General features: G+C 41.7%; 1 protein-coding gene across 1 annotated transcript in view; it reads left to right on the top strand.

Moving 5' to 3' along the window:
* EML3 (EMAP like 3) overlaps positions 1 to 19549 on the top strand; it is a 185708-nt gene that overhangs the window by 63651 nt on the left and 102508 nt on the right. The window contains exon 5 of the mRNA XM_040409590.1: positions 7088 to 7188. Coding sequence (XP_040265524.1) covers positions 7088 to 7188 — 101 coding nt within the window. The remainder of the gene's footprint in view (positions 1 to 7087; positions 7189 to 19549) is intronic.

Genomic DNA, 19549 nt, shown 5'->3' with positions numbered 1-19549 from the left:
GGTGTCCCCTGGTCCGTCAGAATCTCCTTTGGTATCCCCACCCGGGCGAACATACTCATGAGCTCTTTAGCTATTACCTTGGTCGATTTATGGCGCAATGGGACCGCCTCCGGATACCGCGTGGCATAGTCTAACACTACCAGGATGTGTTGGTGACCTCAGGCTGATTTAATAATGGGGCCTACCTGATCCATGGCGATCCTTTCGAAGGGCACCTCTATAATGGGCATAGGTACCAGTGGACTGCGATACTGAGGTTGGGGGCTAGTCACCTGAGACACTGGACAGGACTGACAGAACCTCCGGACTTCCTCATATATCCCAGGCCAATAGAACCGTTGTAGAATTCGCTCCAGCATTTTCTTAACCCCCAGATGCACTACCAACACATGCGCATGCGCTAAATCCAAGACAATTCGCCGGTAAGGCTGGGGCACCACCATTTGTTCCACCACCTCCTGCCTCACCTTGTCTACCCTGTATAATAGGTCCTGGTTATAGGCCAGGTGAGAAAATACGGTATCTGCGTCGGGACGCTGGGCAACGCCATTGATAACCGACACACCTTCTCTAGCCCGCAATAACGTCGAATCCTGGAGCTGTGCAGTCCCGAAGGTTTCTCGGGGTACCTCCAGATCCAGGATGAGAAACCTCTTTTTATTTTCTTTATATATATATATATAATCAATGAAAAAGACCGGCACTCGCTCGAGTGCCGGTCTTTTTCATTGATTCTACATTGGGACGCCATCCCATAGACTCGTGCACCGTGACCATATACAGCAGTGCCGACCTGTGATTATTATATATATATATATATATACACAGTACAGACCAAAAGTTTGGACACACCTTCTCATTCAAAGAGTTTTCTTTATTTTCATGACTATGAAAATTGTAGATTCACACTGAAGGCATCAAAACTATGAATTAACACGTGGAATTATATACATAACAAACAAGTTTGAAACAACTGAAAATATGTAATATTTATTTTTCTCAAAATATGTAATATTCTAGGTTCTTCAAAGTAGCCACCTTTTGCTTTGATTACTGCTTCGCACACTCTTTGCATTCTCTTGATGAATAGACTATTAGAATTTGTATTATGGCAAGAAAAAAGCAGCTAAGTAAAGAAAAACGAGTGGCCATCATTACTTTAAGAAATGAAAGTCAGTCAGTCAGCTGAAAAATTGGGAAAACTTTGAAGGGCTATTTGACCATGAAGGAGAGTGATGGGGTGCTGCGCCAGATGACCTGGCCTCCACAGTCACCGGACCTGAACCCAATCGAGATGGTTTGCGGTGAGCTGGACCGCAGAGTGAAGGCAAAAGGGCCAACAAGTGCTAAGCATCTCTGGGAACTCCTTCAAGACTGTTGGAAGACCATTTCAGGTGACTACCTCTTGAAGCTCATCAAGAGAATGCCAAGAGTGTGCAAAGCAGTAATCAAAGCAAAAGGTGGCTACTTTGAAGAACCTAGAATATGACATATATTTTCAGTTGTTTCACACTTGTTTGTTATGTATATAATTCCACAGGTGTTAATTCATAGTTTTGATGCCTTCATAGTCATGAAAATAAAGAAAACTCTTTGAATGAGAAGGTGTGTCCAAACTTTTGGTCTGTACTGTATGTATATATATATATATATATATATATACACAGTCCTGATCAAAACTTTAAGACCACTTGAAAAATGGCAAAAAATCATATTTAGCATAACTGGATCTTAACAAGGTTCCAAATAGAGCTTCAACATGCAACAAGAAGAAATGGGAGTGAGACAAAACATTTTTTGAGCATTCAATTTAATGAAAACAACAAATAAACTGAAACAGGCTGTTTTTCAGCTGATCAAAAGTTTAGGACCACACCTCAAAAAAAAAACTAAACCCTCCCAAAACTTCCAAACATGAACTCAGTAATGAGTAGATCCGCCGTTATTGTTTATCACTTCAAAAATTTGTTTCGGCATGTTTGATGCAAGCGTTTCCATGAGGTGAGTGGGAACATTACTCAAGTTGTGAAGACGGCCGCACGAAGGACATCTACTGTCTGGAACTGTTGTCCATTTTTGTAAACTTCCCTTGCCATCCATCCCCAAAGGTTCTCAATTGGATTTAGATCAGGGGAACATGCAGGATGGGCCAAAAGAGTGATGTTATTCTCCTGGAAGAAGTCCCTTGTCCTGTGGGCTTTGTATACTGTAGCCTTGTCCTGTTGAAAAACCCAGTCGTTACCACACAGACGAGGGCCCTCAGTCATTAGGAATGCTTCTGCAACATCTGGACATAGCCAGCGGCCGTTTGACGCCCATGCACTTCCTGAAGCTCCATTGTTCCACTGAAGGAAAAAGCACCCCAGACCATTATGGCGCCCCCTCCACTGTGGCGCGTAGAAAACATCTCAGGTGGGATCTGCTTGTCATGCCAGTAACGTTGGAAACCATCAGGACCATCAAGGTTAAAAAAATTCTCATCAGAGAATAAAACTTTCTTCCACCTTTGAATGTCCCATGTTTGGTGCTCTCTTGCAAAGTCCAAACGAGCAGTTCTGTGGCGTTCAAGGAGACGAGGTCTTTGAAGATGTTTTTTGTTTTTGAAGCCCTTCAGTCTCAGATGCTGTCTGATGGTTATGGGGCTGCAGTCAGCACCAGTAAGGGCCTTAATTTGGGTCGAGGATCGTCCAGTGTCTTGACGGACAGCCAATTGGATCCTCCGGCTCAGTGCTGATGAAATTTTTTTGGGTGTTCCACTTGACTTTTTTGTTCCATAACCCTCAGGATCATTTAAGAAATTCCAAATGACTGTCTTACTGCGTCCCACCTCAGCAGTGATGGCGCGCTGTGAGAGACCCTGATTATGCAGTTCAACAACCCGACTAAGTTAAAAAAGGGAGAGTTTTTTTGCCTTTGCCATCACAACGTGTGACTACCTGACAGAAAATGACAATGAATCCACATCTTTGCACAGATTTGGCCTTTTAAAGGCATGTGGTCCTAAACTTTTTATCAGCCGAAAAGCAGCCTGTTTCAGTTTATTCGTTGTTTTCATTAAATTGAATGCTCAAAAAATGTTTTGTCTCACTCCCATTTTTTCTTGTTGCATGTTGAAGCTCTACTTGGAACCTTGTTAAGATCCAGTAATGCTAAATATGATTTTTTTCCATTTTTCAAGTGGTCTTAAACTTTTGATCAGGACTGTATATACTACCGATTCCACTTTATCAATTCTTCCATTCATTTTCTCCTTACCATAATACTACCAGTTGCTTAATGTCTGAGGCCACTGACTCAATTATGGCTTATTATTTGTGGGGTCTTTAACTGTTCCCGACTGCAGATTTTTGGGCTCAGACACATTAGTAAATCGGGTCCAACTAAAATCAATTAGGCCCCATTAAGACAACTGCAGATGTGTTGCACACTGCAAACCGTGGGTCCACAAAACACAGGCACCTGTAATCTGTAATATTATTATGCTCCAGAAATGCATCCAGGCCCCTCTTGAACTCTTTTAGTGAACTCACCATCACCACCTCCTCAGGCAGAGAGTTCCATAGTCTCACTGCTCTTACCGTAAAGAATCCTCTTCTATGTTTGTGTACAAACCTTTTTTCCTCCAGACACAGAGGATGTCCCCTTGTCACAATCACAGTCCTGGAAATAAATAGATGATGGGATAGATCTCTGTATTGCTCCCTGATATATTTATACATAGTAATTAGATCCCCCCTCAGTCGTCTTTTTTTTTAAAGTGAATAACCCTAACTTTAATAATCTTTCTGGGTACTGTAGTCCACCCATTCCAGGTATTGCTTTAGTTGCCCTCCTCTGAACCCTCCATGTTTGCCTTGTTCACAGGAGCCCAGAACTGTACACAGTACTCCATGTGTGGTCTGACTAGTGATTTGTAAAGTGGCAGGATTATGTTCTCATCACGGGCATATATGCCCATTTTGATGCTACCCATCATCTTATTGGCCTTGGCAGCAGCTGCCTAACACTGGTTTCTACAGCTTAGTTTGCTGTCCACTAAAAGTCCTTTTCTATGTCAGTGTTAACCAGTGTTTTATCATTTAGTATGTACTGTAGACTTGCATTATTCCTTCCCATGTGCATAACCTCACACTTCACTTCTCTGCCCAAGCCTCCAATCTATTCAGATCTATCTTTAGCAGTATACTGTCCTCTACCATGTTAATTACTTTACCCAGTTTAGTATCATCTGCAAAAATTGATATGCCCTCATTGTCTGTCAAGAACGGAGCGGGGAGAGTGACGGAGGGCGTACTGTGCATGCGCAGCTGCCCTACATTCATTTACATGGGGCCACCAAAAATAGCCGTGCACTGGCTCGACTATTTCCGTTGCCCTATAGAACTGAATGGGAGCGAATTGTCTGTGATGGGAATACCCCTTTAATGAATATGTTGAAGAGAATAGGGCCCAATCTGAGTGTACCATTAATAACCACCCTCTGTTTTCTATCACTCAGCCAGTTACTTACCCACATACAGACATTTTCTCCCAGCCCAAGCATTCTCATTTTATATACTAACCTTTTATGTGGTACAGTGTCAAATGCTTTGGAGAAGCTATGCTGATATGGTGTTATTTGCTTGTTTTCATTCAACTACTCCAAGATAGAATCTCTTAGAAAACCTTTAAACAGTTTACCCACGACAGATGTTAAACTTACCGGCCTATAGTCTCCGGGCTTTGATTTTTACCTTTTTTAAAAAAAAATATGTTCTGTTTACTCTAAGGGCTTTTAAAACTATCATCATTTTGGGAGCAGGGTAAAAATAACTACAAATACAGATACGTGTTTGGAGAAGCAGACTAGAAAGCAATCCTCTGAGCATGTGCTGGAGGGTTTGACAATAAAAAGTAGATATTTAGAAATTTGTGTCTGTCACACTATACGTTAGTGCTGGCAGTTTCATGTGGTTAATGGAGTTGACCCATTCCCATTAACCAGTCACAATGTTGCTGAATAGCTGAGTCTGCTCACAACAATAAACTTTTTTCCTGCCCCTCATTGACACTTTGGGATACTTTTTAGGGTATATTTACACCCAACAGATTTGTTGCAGAAATTTCTTTAACTGCCCTATTTATGTGAAGTATGCTGAAGAAATAACCCCATTCAAATGGAAGATATTTTTAGTTGCTGAAATATCTACAACAGATCTGCTGCATGTAAATGTTAATTGTACCCACTTCTGTCTCTCTTCTTCATTTTGGTGCCCATTTTGGGAGAAAAATAAAAATTTTGAGAAATTCCAAAAAGTCAAGATGCTGTGTGAAATGTAATTATATGTAAAAAGGCTACTTTCTCACTAATGTTAATATTTTCCGGTATTGAGATCTGTCATAGGGTCTCAATACCGGAAAAAAACGCTTCTGTTTTTGTCCCCATTCATTGTCAATGGGGACAATACGTAACGGAACAGCACGGAATGCTCCAAGATGCATTCCTTTCCATTCTCATACTGGAGAGCAAACCGCAGCATGCTGCGGTTTGCTTTCCGTCATGGGATGTGGAGCAAGACGGATCCGTCATGACCCACAGTGCAAGTCAATGTTTTCTCTGACACAATAGAAAATGGCTCCGTCCCCCATTGTCTTTCAATGGCGTTCATGACTGATCTGTCATTGCTATGTTAAAGATAATACAACCGGATCCGTTCATAACGGATGCAGATGGTTGTATTATCAGTAACGGAAGCGTTTTTGCTGAACCCTGCCGGATCAGCAAAAACGAAAGTGCCTAAATCCAGAATGCAATCATTTGTATATCTTATAGACTCTTATTTTAATCACAATAGAACACATACCAGATGTCGAAAGTGAGACATGAAAAAATGAAACTCATTTAGAACTTGATGGCAGCAATGAATTTCAAAAAAGTTGGGGCAGGGGCAACAAAAGGTTGGCAGTAAGTGGTACTAACAAATACAACTGGAGGAACAGTTTGCAATGACTAAGTATAAAAAAAGCATGTTGGAGAGTCTGAGTCTCTCAGAAACAAAGATGGACAGAGGTTCATCAATTTTTGCGTGTAAACATTGTAGAACAATTTCAGAATTTTTTAAATTTTGATTTATCTTACCTCAGAAAAATGTTCCATTTTACCTTAGTCCATTTTAAATGCGCTTTGGCCCAGAGAAGATGGCGACATTTCTGAATTGTGCATGATCTAGCTTTAACATGCATTTGTAGATTGCACGGCGAACTGTGTTCACAGACAATGATTTCTGAAAGTCCATTCAGTGAGTTCCAATAAGACTCATGCCTGTTTTTTAATGCAGCGCTGCTTGAGGGTCCATAGATCACGAACGTCCAGTATTGACAGTCGGCCTTGTCCCTTGAGCACATGGATTTCTCCAGATTCTCTGAATGTTTTGATGTTATGAACTGTAGATGTTAGGATATTCAAAGTCTTTGCAATTTTAGGCCTAGTTCACACTTGATTTGGTCAGTGATTACCATTAGTGATTGTGAGCCGAAACCAGGAGTGGCGCCTAGACGGTGATAAGGTATAATGGAAAGATTCGCATCAGTTCTGTGTTTTTGACCCACTCCTGGTTTTGGCTCACAATCACTGATGGAAATCACTCAAGTGTGAACTAGGACTAAAATTGCGAAGACTTTGAATATCCAACCATCTACAGTTCATAACATCAAAACATTCAGAGAATCTGGAGAAATCCATATGCTCAAGGGACAAGGCCGACTGTCAATACTGGACGCTTGTGATCTATGGACCCTTAAGCAGCGCTGCATTAAAAATCATTGCATTGTGTTTTTATTATCATTTATTTACATTTTACACAGCGTTCCAACCTTTTTGGAATTAGGGTTGTAGATACAATAGCAATATTTGGAAGGATAACTAAACAGCCTTGCAGCATATTGTGTTAAACAGTGCTACGAAAGGTAATATATATTGCAGACTTCCTAGATATTGCAGGTCTTGCTTATTTCTAGATTACTGAAATGGGGAATGGCATATAGTTCAGTCATACACCATTGTTAATATGTGCATAGAGTTATAACTATAATGTGTTTGCCTCTGTAGGTTACGCAGGAACAGTTCTTCTGATAAACTGGTCAGAGATGCAAAAGAGAAGAGTAAGAGACTGGAGAGGAAAGTTCTCTCTTCTTCCAATCTTTTAAGTGGTAAGAGTTTGGCATGTATCACTTTACTTTATTGTATCACTGCCTCCAAAGCAAGCTTTTTAACTTTTGTAACTTGCAACAGCAGTCTGTTGTACTTGTTATCTGCTCACCGTTGTTGTTTTCTGGGCCCCTAGCTTTCTTCAGAGTTCTTCCAGTCCATGTCATGTTAACTTCCAGGCCACTGGGTCAACCCCTTTGCTGCCAGGGGTGACATTTTTGACCTTTGGTAATGAAAACTATTTTGACGTGTACAAATAAAACCTAAATTACAAAATAAAAAAATCATGCTAACCCCACATACCCAAATATTTTCTGAAAGTAGACAACTGGCACATTGTGATATGCACAGACATCTTCATGCAGGTTTGCATCAAAATCAAATTTTTCATAACAATTGCATAAAAGTTACTATTACTGGGTGAAAGTGTAATCCAACCAAGTTATATGGACCAAACCTCTGAAAAATTTGGCCTAAATTTGCATGTACATATCTTCATATTTTCATAATACCACCACAACTGGAAAAACAAAAATCTTTAAGGTGGAAAAAAAAAAAATGTAACAACCTATAAAATACAGGGATTACCCCCAAAACTTATATGCTTCCTGAAAGCAGACAATCTGATAATTGCCGGTGCCTTGACAGACTGTGGACAGCAATGTCCACCTTCATGTAACTTTGTGAAAAACAAAAATCATAAAAAAAAAGCATCAGAACAAACATTTTCATCTAAAACTTACAAGCAGTAGTTAACACATAAAAACAATGTAAATGTAAATGTCACGGATGGTGTTGCAGAAAGCTGGAACTCATAAATAAACATCCGACTGGCTTGATCACAAACTAAGGACCATATGGGTGAGCCCTATAAAACCCCTAGAGCTCTCCTTGACTGCTATGCTCATGCAAAGGTCTTTATGGTAGACGATTGCATGCCCACGTACCTTATACTGTGTGACACCTGAAAACCCTATAATAGTGAGGGGACACGACCACCGGCTCCCTGCACTTAATACGGACGGAGTCAGGGTCACCTAGAATCAAGCCAGCAAGGAAACACAAATAAAGGAAAAGGGCTTATCTGAGGAATCAGCAGTAGCAGCCTCCAGCAGTGAACAACTTATCCAGGAAGAAGTATAAACTGCAAAGTGAGGCAGTATGGGAGGGAATATAAAGGGAGACAATTAGTGTAAATAGGTGACAGCTGGGAGAAGGAAAGGAGATGAAAAAGTGAAACCAAAACAAAGAACCTCATGCAAGAGGTAGAGAAGAACGTCTAACAGACCTTCTCACAGAACTGGCGGTGACAGTAATATATTAACCACTTCCGGACCGCCCATAGACTACAAACGTCCTGGGCGGTCAGGTTTATCTCTGAATTGACATTTTAGATTAGCGTGCAGCTGCTGAGCGGGGACCCTGACAGCAGGGCACCCCTAGAGAAGACAGGGACCATTCCTGGGTGTCCCTGCCTTCTAGATTGCTATATACACAGCAATGAAGGAGCACTGTGTATTTACAGATTGGAAAGCGATGTGCCGCTTCCTGCTCCGACCTGGCGGTCATGTGACTGCTGGCGCCAGGGGAGTGCAGAAGCTCACATCCCAAAAAGCATAATATCAATCGATCAAAAAGTCGTACGTACCCCTAAATGGTGGCATTAAAAACGTCACCTCATCCCGCAAATAAACTGTCCGCACACAAGACCATAGCCAGGAAAAAAATAAAAAATATAGCTAAATGGCAACACGTAAACATGATTATTTTTTTCTAAAAATACTCTTATTGTGTAAAACGTAAAAAATAGACATATTTGGTATCACATCTGTAACGACCAAATCTATAAAAATATCAAGTGACTGGCGTAAAAAAATTACGGCAAACAGCTTTTTTTTGTGACCTGACCTCCCAAAAAATAAGATAAAAAGCAATCAGAAAGCCAAATGTTCCCCAAAATGGTGTCAATAAAAACTACAGCTTGTCCCACAAAAAAAGCCCTCACACAGCGAAGTAAAAAAAAAAAAAAAAAAAAAAAAGTTATTGCTCTTAAAATCCATTTCAGCAAATCCCATGTTAGAAAATCCAGATGCCACTCCTTCCGTTCTGAGCCCTGTCATATCCACAAACAGCAGTTTATGACTACATTTGGGGTGTTACTGTATTTAGGAGAAAAAGGTAGCAAATTTTTGGGTGATATTCTCCTGTTATCCTTTGTAAAAAAGAAAGTTTGGGCTTAACACACTATTTTCTTGTTAAATAAATGTAATTTTTTATTTTCACAGCCAGGTGTTATAAATAGAGATGAGCGAATCGAATCCCACTAAGTGGAATTCGATCCGAATTTCAGGATAAATTTGATTTTCCTTGTGCTTCGTGTCAGCAAATCGATTTATCCTGAAATAGTATAAAAAAACTAAAAAATTTTAACTTACTGCATCCATTAGCTCGCGACGGGCCGCCAGCCCCCATCTTGCTTGAAGATCTCGGCCGAAATCCTGTGCGGCGCGAGATTAGATCATCACGCCGGCCGGTGTGATGACGTCATATGTCACCATGCCAGCCGGCGTGATGATGTAAACTCGCGCCGCATGGGATTTCGGCCAAGATCTTCAAGCAAGATGGAGGCGGCCAGCCCGTCGTGAGCAAATGGAGACGGTAAGTTTGATGTAATAGTTTTTTTATTGTTAATTTTACACTGTTTTTAAACTCAGATGCTGCAATCGTGTATGAACGCGGCATCTGAGGGGTACAATGACCAGGGCTTCGTTAAAAAAAAATCGTCACAAAGTGAATTTTTATAAAAAATTTGGCAAAGCAGCCGAATCGAAATTTGAAGAAATTCGCTCATCTCTAGTTATTCTAGTTTTATTTTTGGTGTTGTTTTCACTGTGGGGGTACCTCAGAGTCTCCTCAAATGCAACACAGCGCCTAAAGACCATTCTAGCAAAATCTGCCCTACAAAAACCATATGGTGCTCCATGCCTTCTGAGCCCTGCAGTGTACCCATACATCACTTTACAACCACATAGAAGGGTAATACATATTGAGGTTTCTTTTGTTGCTAACCCCTGATGTGTTACAAACTGAAAATCTGCAAATAAAAGTGAAATTTAGAAATTTGAAGGAAAATAAGTAAGCAGGCACACTCTAATTTGGGTCAAAATATTAGTTTATTTATATATATGGTGGATGTAGGATATATTAAAATTGGTCGATAAAATGAGGCAAAGGTGTGGTATATAGTATGAAAAAACATATTGGGGAATAAAATTCGGCTAACTGTCCTTTTAGGTAGGTAAAGAGTAATGGATGTCGAGATAGGTGGGTTGTCATTAAATGGTCACCAGCTGGTATTAGGAATGTTGAGGTAATAACATATAAAAAATAAAAAAATAAAAATGTGCGCTGAAAGATGCGCTAAAAAAGTTGTCCTTATATATAAAATCGTCTTTTCATGAAATAATAGTCTCAAGAATAATGCGTTTTATTCCTTATATAGGATAGTAATTTTCTTTTGTGGTGATGTCCTCTGAGTAAGAGATAAATAAGTGAATACTGCGCCTTGTGACTCCTTATATGATTCCCGCTGTTAACGGAGCTAGAAGATCATTCAGAATAGGCCGGGACCATTTAGCACAAGCCGGGAAAGATCGCGATCACGTGACTGCACACGTCACCTTACAGACGCGCGAACCACGCCTCCCGGCGTCCCTGGCAACACGAGATACACCGCCGACTCCTGGATTCAAGACAGCCGCCCAGGGAGAACTGATCAACGCCAGAGGACCGAAGACAGCAGCGCCGGGTGAAGGGTAAGTGATCTCTGTAGCCAGAGACAGTGCGGGACGCCGCACTCAGGCACAGAGCGCCCCTTCCTCCCACAGCATCCGCATAATAAGCATAACATCTATTTACAACTACAATGTATTAATGTATATGCCTGCGGCTCTATGACAAATAACTGATCTATATATAACAAAAAAAGGCACATCACGTACTCTCCATTTAACAGCGGGAATCATATAAGGAGTCACAAGGCGCAGTTTTCACTTATTTATCTCTTACTCAGAGGACATCACCACAAAAGAATATTACTATCCTATATAAGGAATAAAACGCATTATTCTTGAGACTATTATTTCATGAAAAGACGATTTTATATATAAGGACAACTTTTTTAGCGCATCTTTCAGCGCACATTTTTATTTTTTTTATTTTTTATATGTTATTACCTCAACATTCCTAATACCAGCTGGTGACCATTTAATGACAACCCACCTATCTCGACATCCATTACTCTTTACCTACCTAAAAGGACAGTTAGCCGAATTTTATTCCCCAATACGTTTTTTCATACTATATACCACACCTTTGCCTCATTTTATCGACCAATTTTAATATATCCTACATCCACCATATATATAAATAAATTAATATATTGACCCAAATTAGAGTGTGCCTGCTTACTTATTTTCCTTCAATTAATCCACTCCTGACTGGGTGAGTCAGTTCTAGCAGCCTTGCACCTCGACCATTTGCCTGAGCAGTAGAGCCGTAGAGCCACCCCTTTTTTATTTTATTTAGAAATTTCACCTCTATTTTTCTTTAAATCCCGTGGAATACTTAAAGGGTTAACAACATCTCAAATTTTGAAAAGTTTGCGAGGTGTAGTTTCTAAATTGGGGTAATTTCTGGGTGGTTTCTATTATGTCAGCTCATCAAAGTGACTTCAGAACTGAACTGTTGATTTTTTTGAAAATTTCAAAAATTGCTTCTGAAATTCTAAACCTTCTAACATCCTAAAAAAACAACAGTATCAAAATGATGTCAACATAAAGTAGACATATGATGAATGTTAATTAATAAGTATTTTATGAAGTATCACTATCTGTCTTAAAAGCAGAAATTCAAATTTAGAAAATTGCAAATTTTCCCAAATTTTCAATTTAACATATTGACTCCACTTTACCATTAACATGATGTACAATGTGGCACGAGAAAACATTCTCATAAGGGCTTGGATAAATAAACGCATTTAAAATTTATTATGACATAAAGTGACACATGCCAGATTTGTAAAATTAGGATTGGTCAAGAAGGGGGCAAATGACCTGGTGGTCAGGAAGTGGTTAAAAGGATTGGCCCATCTGATACATTAGGGGCATATCGCTATGTACACAGCCCCATTGAAATGAATGGGCCCAGATTCCGTGTGGGCGCAATGGGTTTGCATCACGCATTGCACCCGCGCGGAATACTTGCTCGTGTGAAAGGGGCCTAAGATGTGGAGTTCATACATACCACACGTCTACATTCAGTGCTGCATGTGTTAATGAAATGCAAAAAACGCAGGAATTCACCAACAAACTTTTGCATGCAAGTACTGAGAATTATGTAGTATATACTTACCCAACCTCCTATACAAACTCGTTAACATGTATAAATTCCTAAACCCATTATAATTCATTAACTAAGGCCACTTTTAGACTGGTACCATATGGGTAATTTATTGCTTCTGAACCAAACAACTGGACCTCCTGTAGGTCATCACAAAATTAATTAGTGTCATATCAGTGGTTCTAATGAACCACGGAGATCTGGGTGCATCCCTAATGTGGGTACAAAAAAAACTATATTAATCCTGTCTGGATACTGTCATTTATGACATCAGTCAGTGAGTGAAAATTTATTTTCTAACTTATGGAAATCTTTTCCATCGGTCAGAAATATATTAGATATTAATTTCTAGTGACAATCATTATCGCTATTACTGGATGGATATTGCAAGAGAAGTGGTCTGTATACTTGTCACGGATGATGTTGCAGATAGCTGGAAGTTAAGAATCAACATCCGACTGGCTTGATCCCAAACTAAGGAGCATATAGGTGACCCCTATAAAACCCTAAGAGCTCACCCTGACTGCTAAGCACATACAAGGGTCTCAGAGGTAGACGATTGTATGCCCACGTACCTAAGACTGTATGACACCTGAAAACCCTATAATAGTGAGGGGACATGACCACCGGCTCCCTCCACTACATACTGAGGGAGTCATGGTCACCTAGAATCAAGCCAGCAAGGAAACACAATACATGAAAGGACTTTTCTGAACAAGCTGCAGCAGAAGCCTCCAGCAGTGAACACTTCAATCCAGGAAGTAGTATAAACCGCAAAGTGAGGCAGAACTGGCGGTGACAGTACCCCTCCCTCTACGGGTGGACTCCGGACACTCCGAACCCACCTTCTCAGTATGAGACCTATGGAAAGCCCTGATGAGACGAGTGGCCTTAATGTCCGCCACTGGGACCCACATCCTCTCCTCAGGACCATAACCCTCTCAATGAACAAGTTATTGGAGAGAACCGCGGATAATGCGAGAATCCACAATCCTAGAGACCTGGAATTCAAGATTACCATCAACAAAAATCGGAGGAGGAGGCAAAGAGGAGGGTACAGTGGGTTGGACATAAGGTTTTAATAGGAACCTGTGAAAAACATTATGGATCTTTCAAGTCTGAGGAAGATCAAGACGGAAGGCAACGGGATTGATGACGGACAAGATCTTGTAAGGCCCAATAAACTTAGGACCCAACTTCCAGGAGGGAACCTTCAGTTTGATATTCTTTGTAGACAACCACACCAGATCACCCACATTCAGGTCCGGACCAGGCACACGTCTCTTATCCACCACACGCTTATATCTGTCACTCATCTTCTTCAGATTACCCTGAATCTTTTGCCAAATAAATGACAAAGAGGAGGAAAATCTCTCCTCATCAGGTAAACCAGAAGACCCCTCTCCAGAGAATGTCCCAAACTGTGGATGTAGAGGTAATAATGTGGAGTCACACTCACCAGATCTTGCAGTCATCCAGAATGCAACAGCCTGCCTGGAGTCCTAGATCCATAGGGGCTCATGTATATACAGTCCAATAAATGATGATGGAGGCAGCATGTCCGGTACAAAAATCCCTTTATTGGGAACCGCTCAGGTGAACAAAAACGTGTTGCAGGGTTGTTACGTTTCGGCTAACACATAGCCTTTATCAAACACCAAGTGTGCTCTAAAAGATCCTGTTTAAAAACCATAAGCCACACCCACACTTACTGCTGTGGCCAATTACCTATTCAGTTAATAGCTCACTATGTCTCAGGTGTGTATATACGTGCGCATTTACAATGTCATAATATTCGCCCATACAGGGCATAAGATCCAGCCACCCACATACCTTCATGATGCTCGTGGATGAAACCCATATGAACGAAAAAATGGTGACTTATCAGAGGACTCCTGGCGACGGTTATTTAAAGCAAACTCAGCAAGGGACAAAAAAGAATACCAATCCTCCTGATTCTCCGCCACAAAACAGCGCAGATATGTCTCCAGATTCTGATTGACGCGTTCGGTCCGACCATTCGACTGCGGGTGAAAAGCAGAAGAAAATGACAACTGAATCACCAAGCGAGAACAGAAGGCCTTCCAGAATCTGAAAACAAATTGCGTGCCCCTATCAGAAACAATGTCTGAAGGAATGCCATGCAATTTAACAATGTGATCAACAAACGCTTGCGCCAACGTCTTACCATTGGGTAACCCAGGAAAGGGAATGAAATGCGCCATTGTGCTAAAACTGTCCACTACCACCAGAATCACAGTCTTCCCCGATGAACGAGGCAGGTCCGTAATGAAGTCCATGGACAGATGCGTCCAAGGACGGGAAGGAATGGAGGATAGAACCCGATGGCCGTGAATGAGGGACCTTGGCACGAGCGCAGGTCTCGCAGGCTGCCACAAAACCCTCAGCTGTCTTACGAAGAGCCGGCCACTAGAATCTCCGAGTAATGAGATCTACTGTGGCTCTACTCCCCGGGTGCCCAGCAAGGACAGTATCGTGGTGCTCCTTAAAAACCTTGTGTCGTAAAGCGAGAGGCACAAACAACCTCCCAGGAGGACAAAGATCAGGAGCCTCTGCCTGGGCTGCCTGAACCTCTGCCTCCAAATCAGAATAAAGAGTAGAGACGACCACCCCTTCAGCCAAAATGGGACCCGGGTCTTCAAAGTCCCCCCCTCCCGGAAAACAACGTGACAGGGCATCCGCCTTCACATTTTTAACCCCAGGGCGGACAACAAAATTAAACCTAGAAAAGAACAAAGACCATCTGGCCTGTCTCGGGTTCAGACGCTTGGCTGATTCCAAGTAGGCCAGATTCTTATGGTTGGTAAACATGGTAATAGGGTGTCTGGCTCCCTCTAGCCAATGGCGCCATTCCTCAAAAGCTAATTTGATGGCCAACAACTCCCTATCTCCTACATCGTAATTTCTCTCTGCTGAGGAGAGTTTCCTTGAGAAAAAGGCACACGGTCGCCATTTGGCAGGAGAGGGACCCTGAGATAAGACCGCACCCACACCCACCTCAGAAGCGTCCACATCAACAATAAAAGGTAGAGAGACATCAGGTTGTACCAAAATGGGAGCGGAAGCAAAACTCTCACTACACCCCCCCCTGTCACTTATTAACCCCTTATTAACCCCTGATCACCCCATATAGACTCCCTGATCACCCCCCTGTCATTGATCACCCCCCTGTAAGGCTCCATTCAGACGTCCGTATGTGTTTTGCGGATCCGCAAAACACGGACACCAGCAATGTGCTTTCCGCATTTTGCGGATCCGCACATTGCCAGAACTATATAGAAAATAGTTCTGGCAATTGCGGACAAGAATAGGACATGTTGTTCTATATTTTTGCAGAACGAAATTGCGGACCTGGAAGTGCAGATCCGCAATTCCGGATCCGAGCGGGACAAAGTCTGTCCCCATAGAAAAAAATGGGTCCGCAATTCCGTTCCGCAAAATGCGCAACAGAATTGCGGACGTGTGAATGGGGCCTAAGGGTCCCTTATCACCGCCAGTTAGTTAGCCACTTGTTAGGTAGTTAGCGCCCACCGCACCGCAGTCACTGATTAGTCGCCGATTAGCGTCATCGCTGTCGCTAATCAGCACTAGTACTATATAGTATCTGTAAGTGATCAAGACTGATCGCAATCAGATCTATATCAGTACATTAGGGTCACCTTAGGCTCTACAAAAAACGCAGTGTTCGCCCGATCAGGCCTGATCTTGTGCTTACACTTGCGTTCAGTCCGCCCCACCGCAGTGACAGAAATTGTTTTTTTTCTGATCACTGCAAAAACACAGTAAAATCGCTGTGGCGCTATAAAGATCACTTTTGAGCTTTTTGGATCTTTATTAGCGATCGCAGCTTTTTTTATTTTGCACATTATTTGGCAGAGATTTTTTCATCCACATTGATCGATGCGAATGAAGAAATCTGTGCCGTTCATTTTTTCTTTCAGCCCAGAGGCTGAACGGAAAAAAAAAATCTCATTACCCGTATGCTCAATATAAGGCCTCATGCACACGACCGTGCCATTTGTTGCGGTCCGCAAACCTTGGATGCGCAAAAAACGGAAGGTGCCCGGCTCGAATGCGGACCCAAAAAATGGTCGTGTGCATGAGGCCTAAGGAGAATAGCAGAAACTCCTAATGCTGGCCATACATGTAGTGATTGCGGAGACCCTCAAATGCCAGGGCAGTACACCCCACAAATGACCCCATTTTGGAAAGAAGACACCCCAAGGTATTCGCTGAGGGGCATATTGAGTCCATGAAAGATTGAACTTTTTGTCACAAGTTAGCGGAAAGGGAGACTTTGTGAGAAAAAAAATAAATAAAAAAATTTCCACTAACTTGTGCCAAAAAAAAAAATCTTCTATGATCTCGCCATGCCCCTCACGGAATACCTTGGGGTGTCTTCTTTGCAAAATGGGGTAACATGTGGGGTATTTATACTGCCCTGGCAGGGGCATGGCGTGAGGGGCATGGCGAGTTCATGTAAAATTATATTTTTTGTCACAAGTTAGTGGAATATGAGACTTTGTAAGAGAAAAAATAATAATAATAATAATCTTTTTCCGCTAACTTGTGCCTAAAAAAAAAAAAAAATTCTAGGAACTCGCCATGCCCCTCACGGAATACCTTGGGGTGTCTTCTTTACAAAATGGGGTCACTTGTGGGGTATTTATACTGCCCTGGTATTTTAGGGGCCCTAAAGCGTGAGAAGTAGTTTGGAATCCAAATGCGTAAAAAATGCCCTGTGAAATCCTAAAGGTACTCATTGGAATTTGGGCGCCTTTGTGCACCTAGGCTGCAAAAAAGTGTCACACATGTGGTATCGCCGTACTCAGGAGAAGTATGGCAATGTGTTTTGGGGTGTATTTTTACATATACCATACTGTGTGTGAGAAATATCTCTGTAAATGACAACTTTTTAATTTTTTTTATACAAAGTTGTCAATTTACAGAGATATATTTCTCTCACCCACCATGGGTATATGTAAAAATACACCCCAAAACACATTGCCCTACTTTTACTGAGTACGGCGATACCACATGTGTGACACTTTTCTGCAGGCTAGGTGCGTAAAGGGGCGAAAGTCCAACGAGTACCTTTAAGCTTTATAGGGTTGCTCACAATTTAGCCTCGCCCAAAATGCCAGAACAGTAAACACACCCCACAAATGACCCCATTTCGGAAAGTAGACACCCCAAGGTATTCACTGAGGGGCATAGTGAGTCCGTGGGAGATTTTTTTTTTTTTGCCAGAAGTTAGCAGAAATGGAAACTTTATTATTTTTTATTTTTCTCAGAAAGTGTAATTTTCCGCTAACTTGTGAAAAAAAATTAAATCATACATGAACTCACCATGCCCCTCCGCGAATACTTTGGGGTGTCTTCTTTCTAAAATGGGGTCATCTGGGGGGTATTTATACTATCCTGGCATTCTAGCACCTCAAGAAACATGACAGGTGCTCAGAAAGTCAGAGCTGCTTCAAAATGTACCATAGTTGTACCATAGTTTGTAAATGCTATAACTTTTGCGCAAACCAATAAATATACACTTATTGGATTTTTTTTTATCAAAGACATGTAGCACAATAAATTCTGGCACAAACTTGTATAGAAATTTACTTATATTTGAACTATTTAACCAGAGAAAGTTAAAAATACACTTTTTTTGAGAAAATTGCGGCCTATTTTGATTTATATCGGAAAGGGTCGGTTAGTTGTAGTGTAGATTGTATTATTTCCCCTTATAACATGGTTATAAGGGAAAATAATAGCATTCTGAATACAGAATGCATAGTACAATAGGGCTGGAGGGGTTAAAATAAATAAATAAAATTATTTAACTCACCTTAATCCACTTGTTCGCGCAGCCCGCATCTCTTCTGTCTTCTTCTGTGAGCAATAGGACCTTTGATGACGTCACTGCGTTCATCAAATGGTCCATCACATGATCCATCACCATGGTGATGGATCATGTGATGAGCATAGTGACGTCATCAAAGGTCCTATTGCTCAGAGATAAAGACAGAAGAGATGCCGGCTGCGCGAACAAGTGGATTAAAGGGACACTGACAGGCCTTCTGAGCATAGTTAGCTCTTTATATGCCCCCCTAGGTCTTATAATAAGTTCCCAATTCATAGTTCTCATTCCGTACCTGATTTCTAAGGCCCCTTTCACACGGGCGAGTATTCTGTGCGGATGCAATGCGTGAGTTGAACGCATTGCACCCGCACTGAATCCGGACTCATTCATTTCTATGGGGCTGTGCACACGAGCGGTGATTTTCACGCATCACTTGTGCGTTGTGTGAAAATCGCAGCATGCTCCTTTTTGTGCGTTTTTCACGTAACGCAGGCCCCATAGAAATGAATGGGGTTGCGTGAAAATCGCAAGCATCCGCAAGCAAGTGCGGATGCGGTGCGATTTTCACGCACGGTTGCTAGGTGACGATCGGGATGGGGACCCAATCATTATTATTTCCCCTTATAACATGGTTATAAGGGAAAATAATAGCATTCTAAATACAGAATGCATAGTACAATAGGGCTGAAGGGGTTAAAAAAAATAATAAAAAAATTTAACTCACCTTAAAGGGACACTGACAGGCCTTCTGAGCATAATTAGCTCTTTATATGCCCCCCTAGGTCTTATAATAAGTTCCCAATTCATATAAGTATTATCCCTGTGCGCATTATAAAACGTTAAAAATAATCTTTATAATCACCTCTCCTTTCTGCCCAAGGGGCGTTCTTTGCGGCGCATTTGTGCCCAGCCGCGTCCCAACTGCCGGGTCCTTAGACACGCCCATCTCATTAGTATTCACTTCGCTGGGCGGTATTTCTCAGTCCCCGACATTCGGAGATCATGCGCCCGGCACCCTCGCTCGCCGGGATCACATTGCGCCAAGTGAATACTAATGAGATGGGCGTGTATAAGGATCCGGCAGT

Source organism: Bufo bufo, chromosome 10, assembly GCF_905171765.1.
Source record: "Bufo bufo chromosome 10, aBufBuf1.1, whole genome shotgun sequence".
NCBI lineage: Eukaryota > Metazoa > Chordata > Amphibia > Anura > Bufonidae > Bufo > Bufo bufo.
This window is presented reverse-complemented; position numbering and strand designations above follow the sequence as displayed.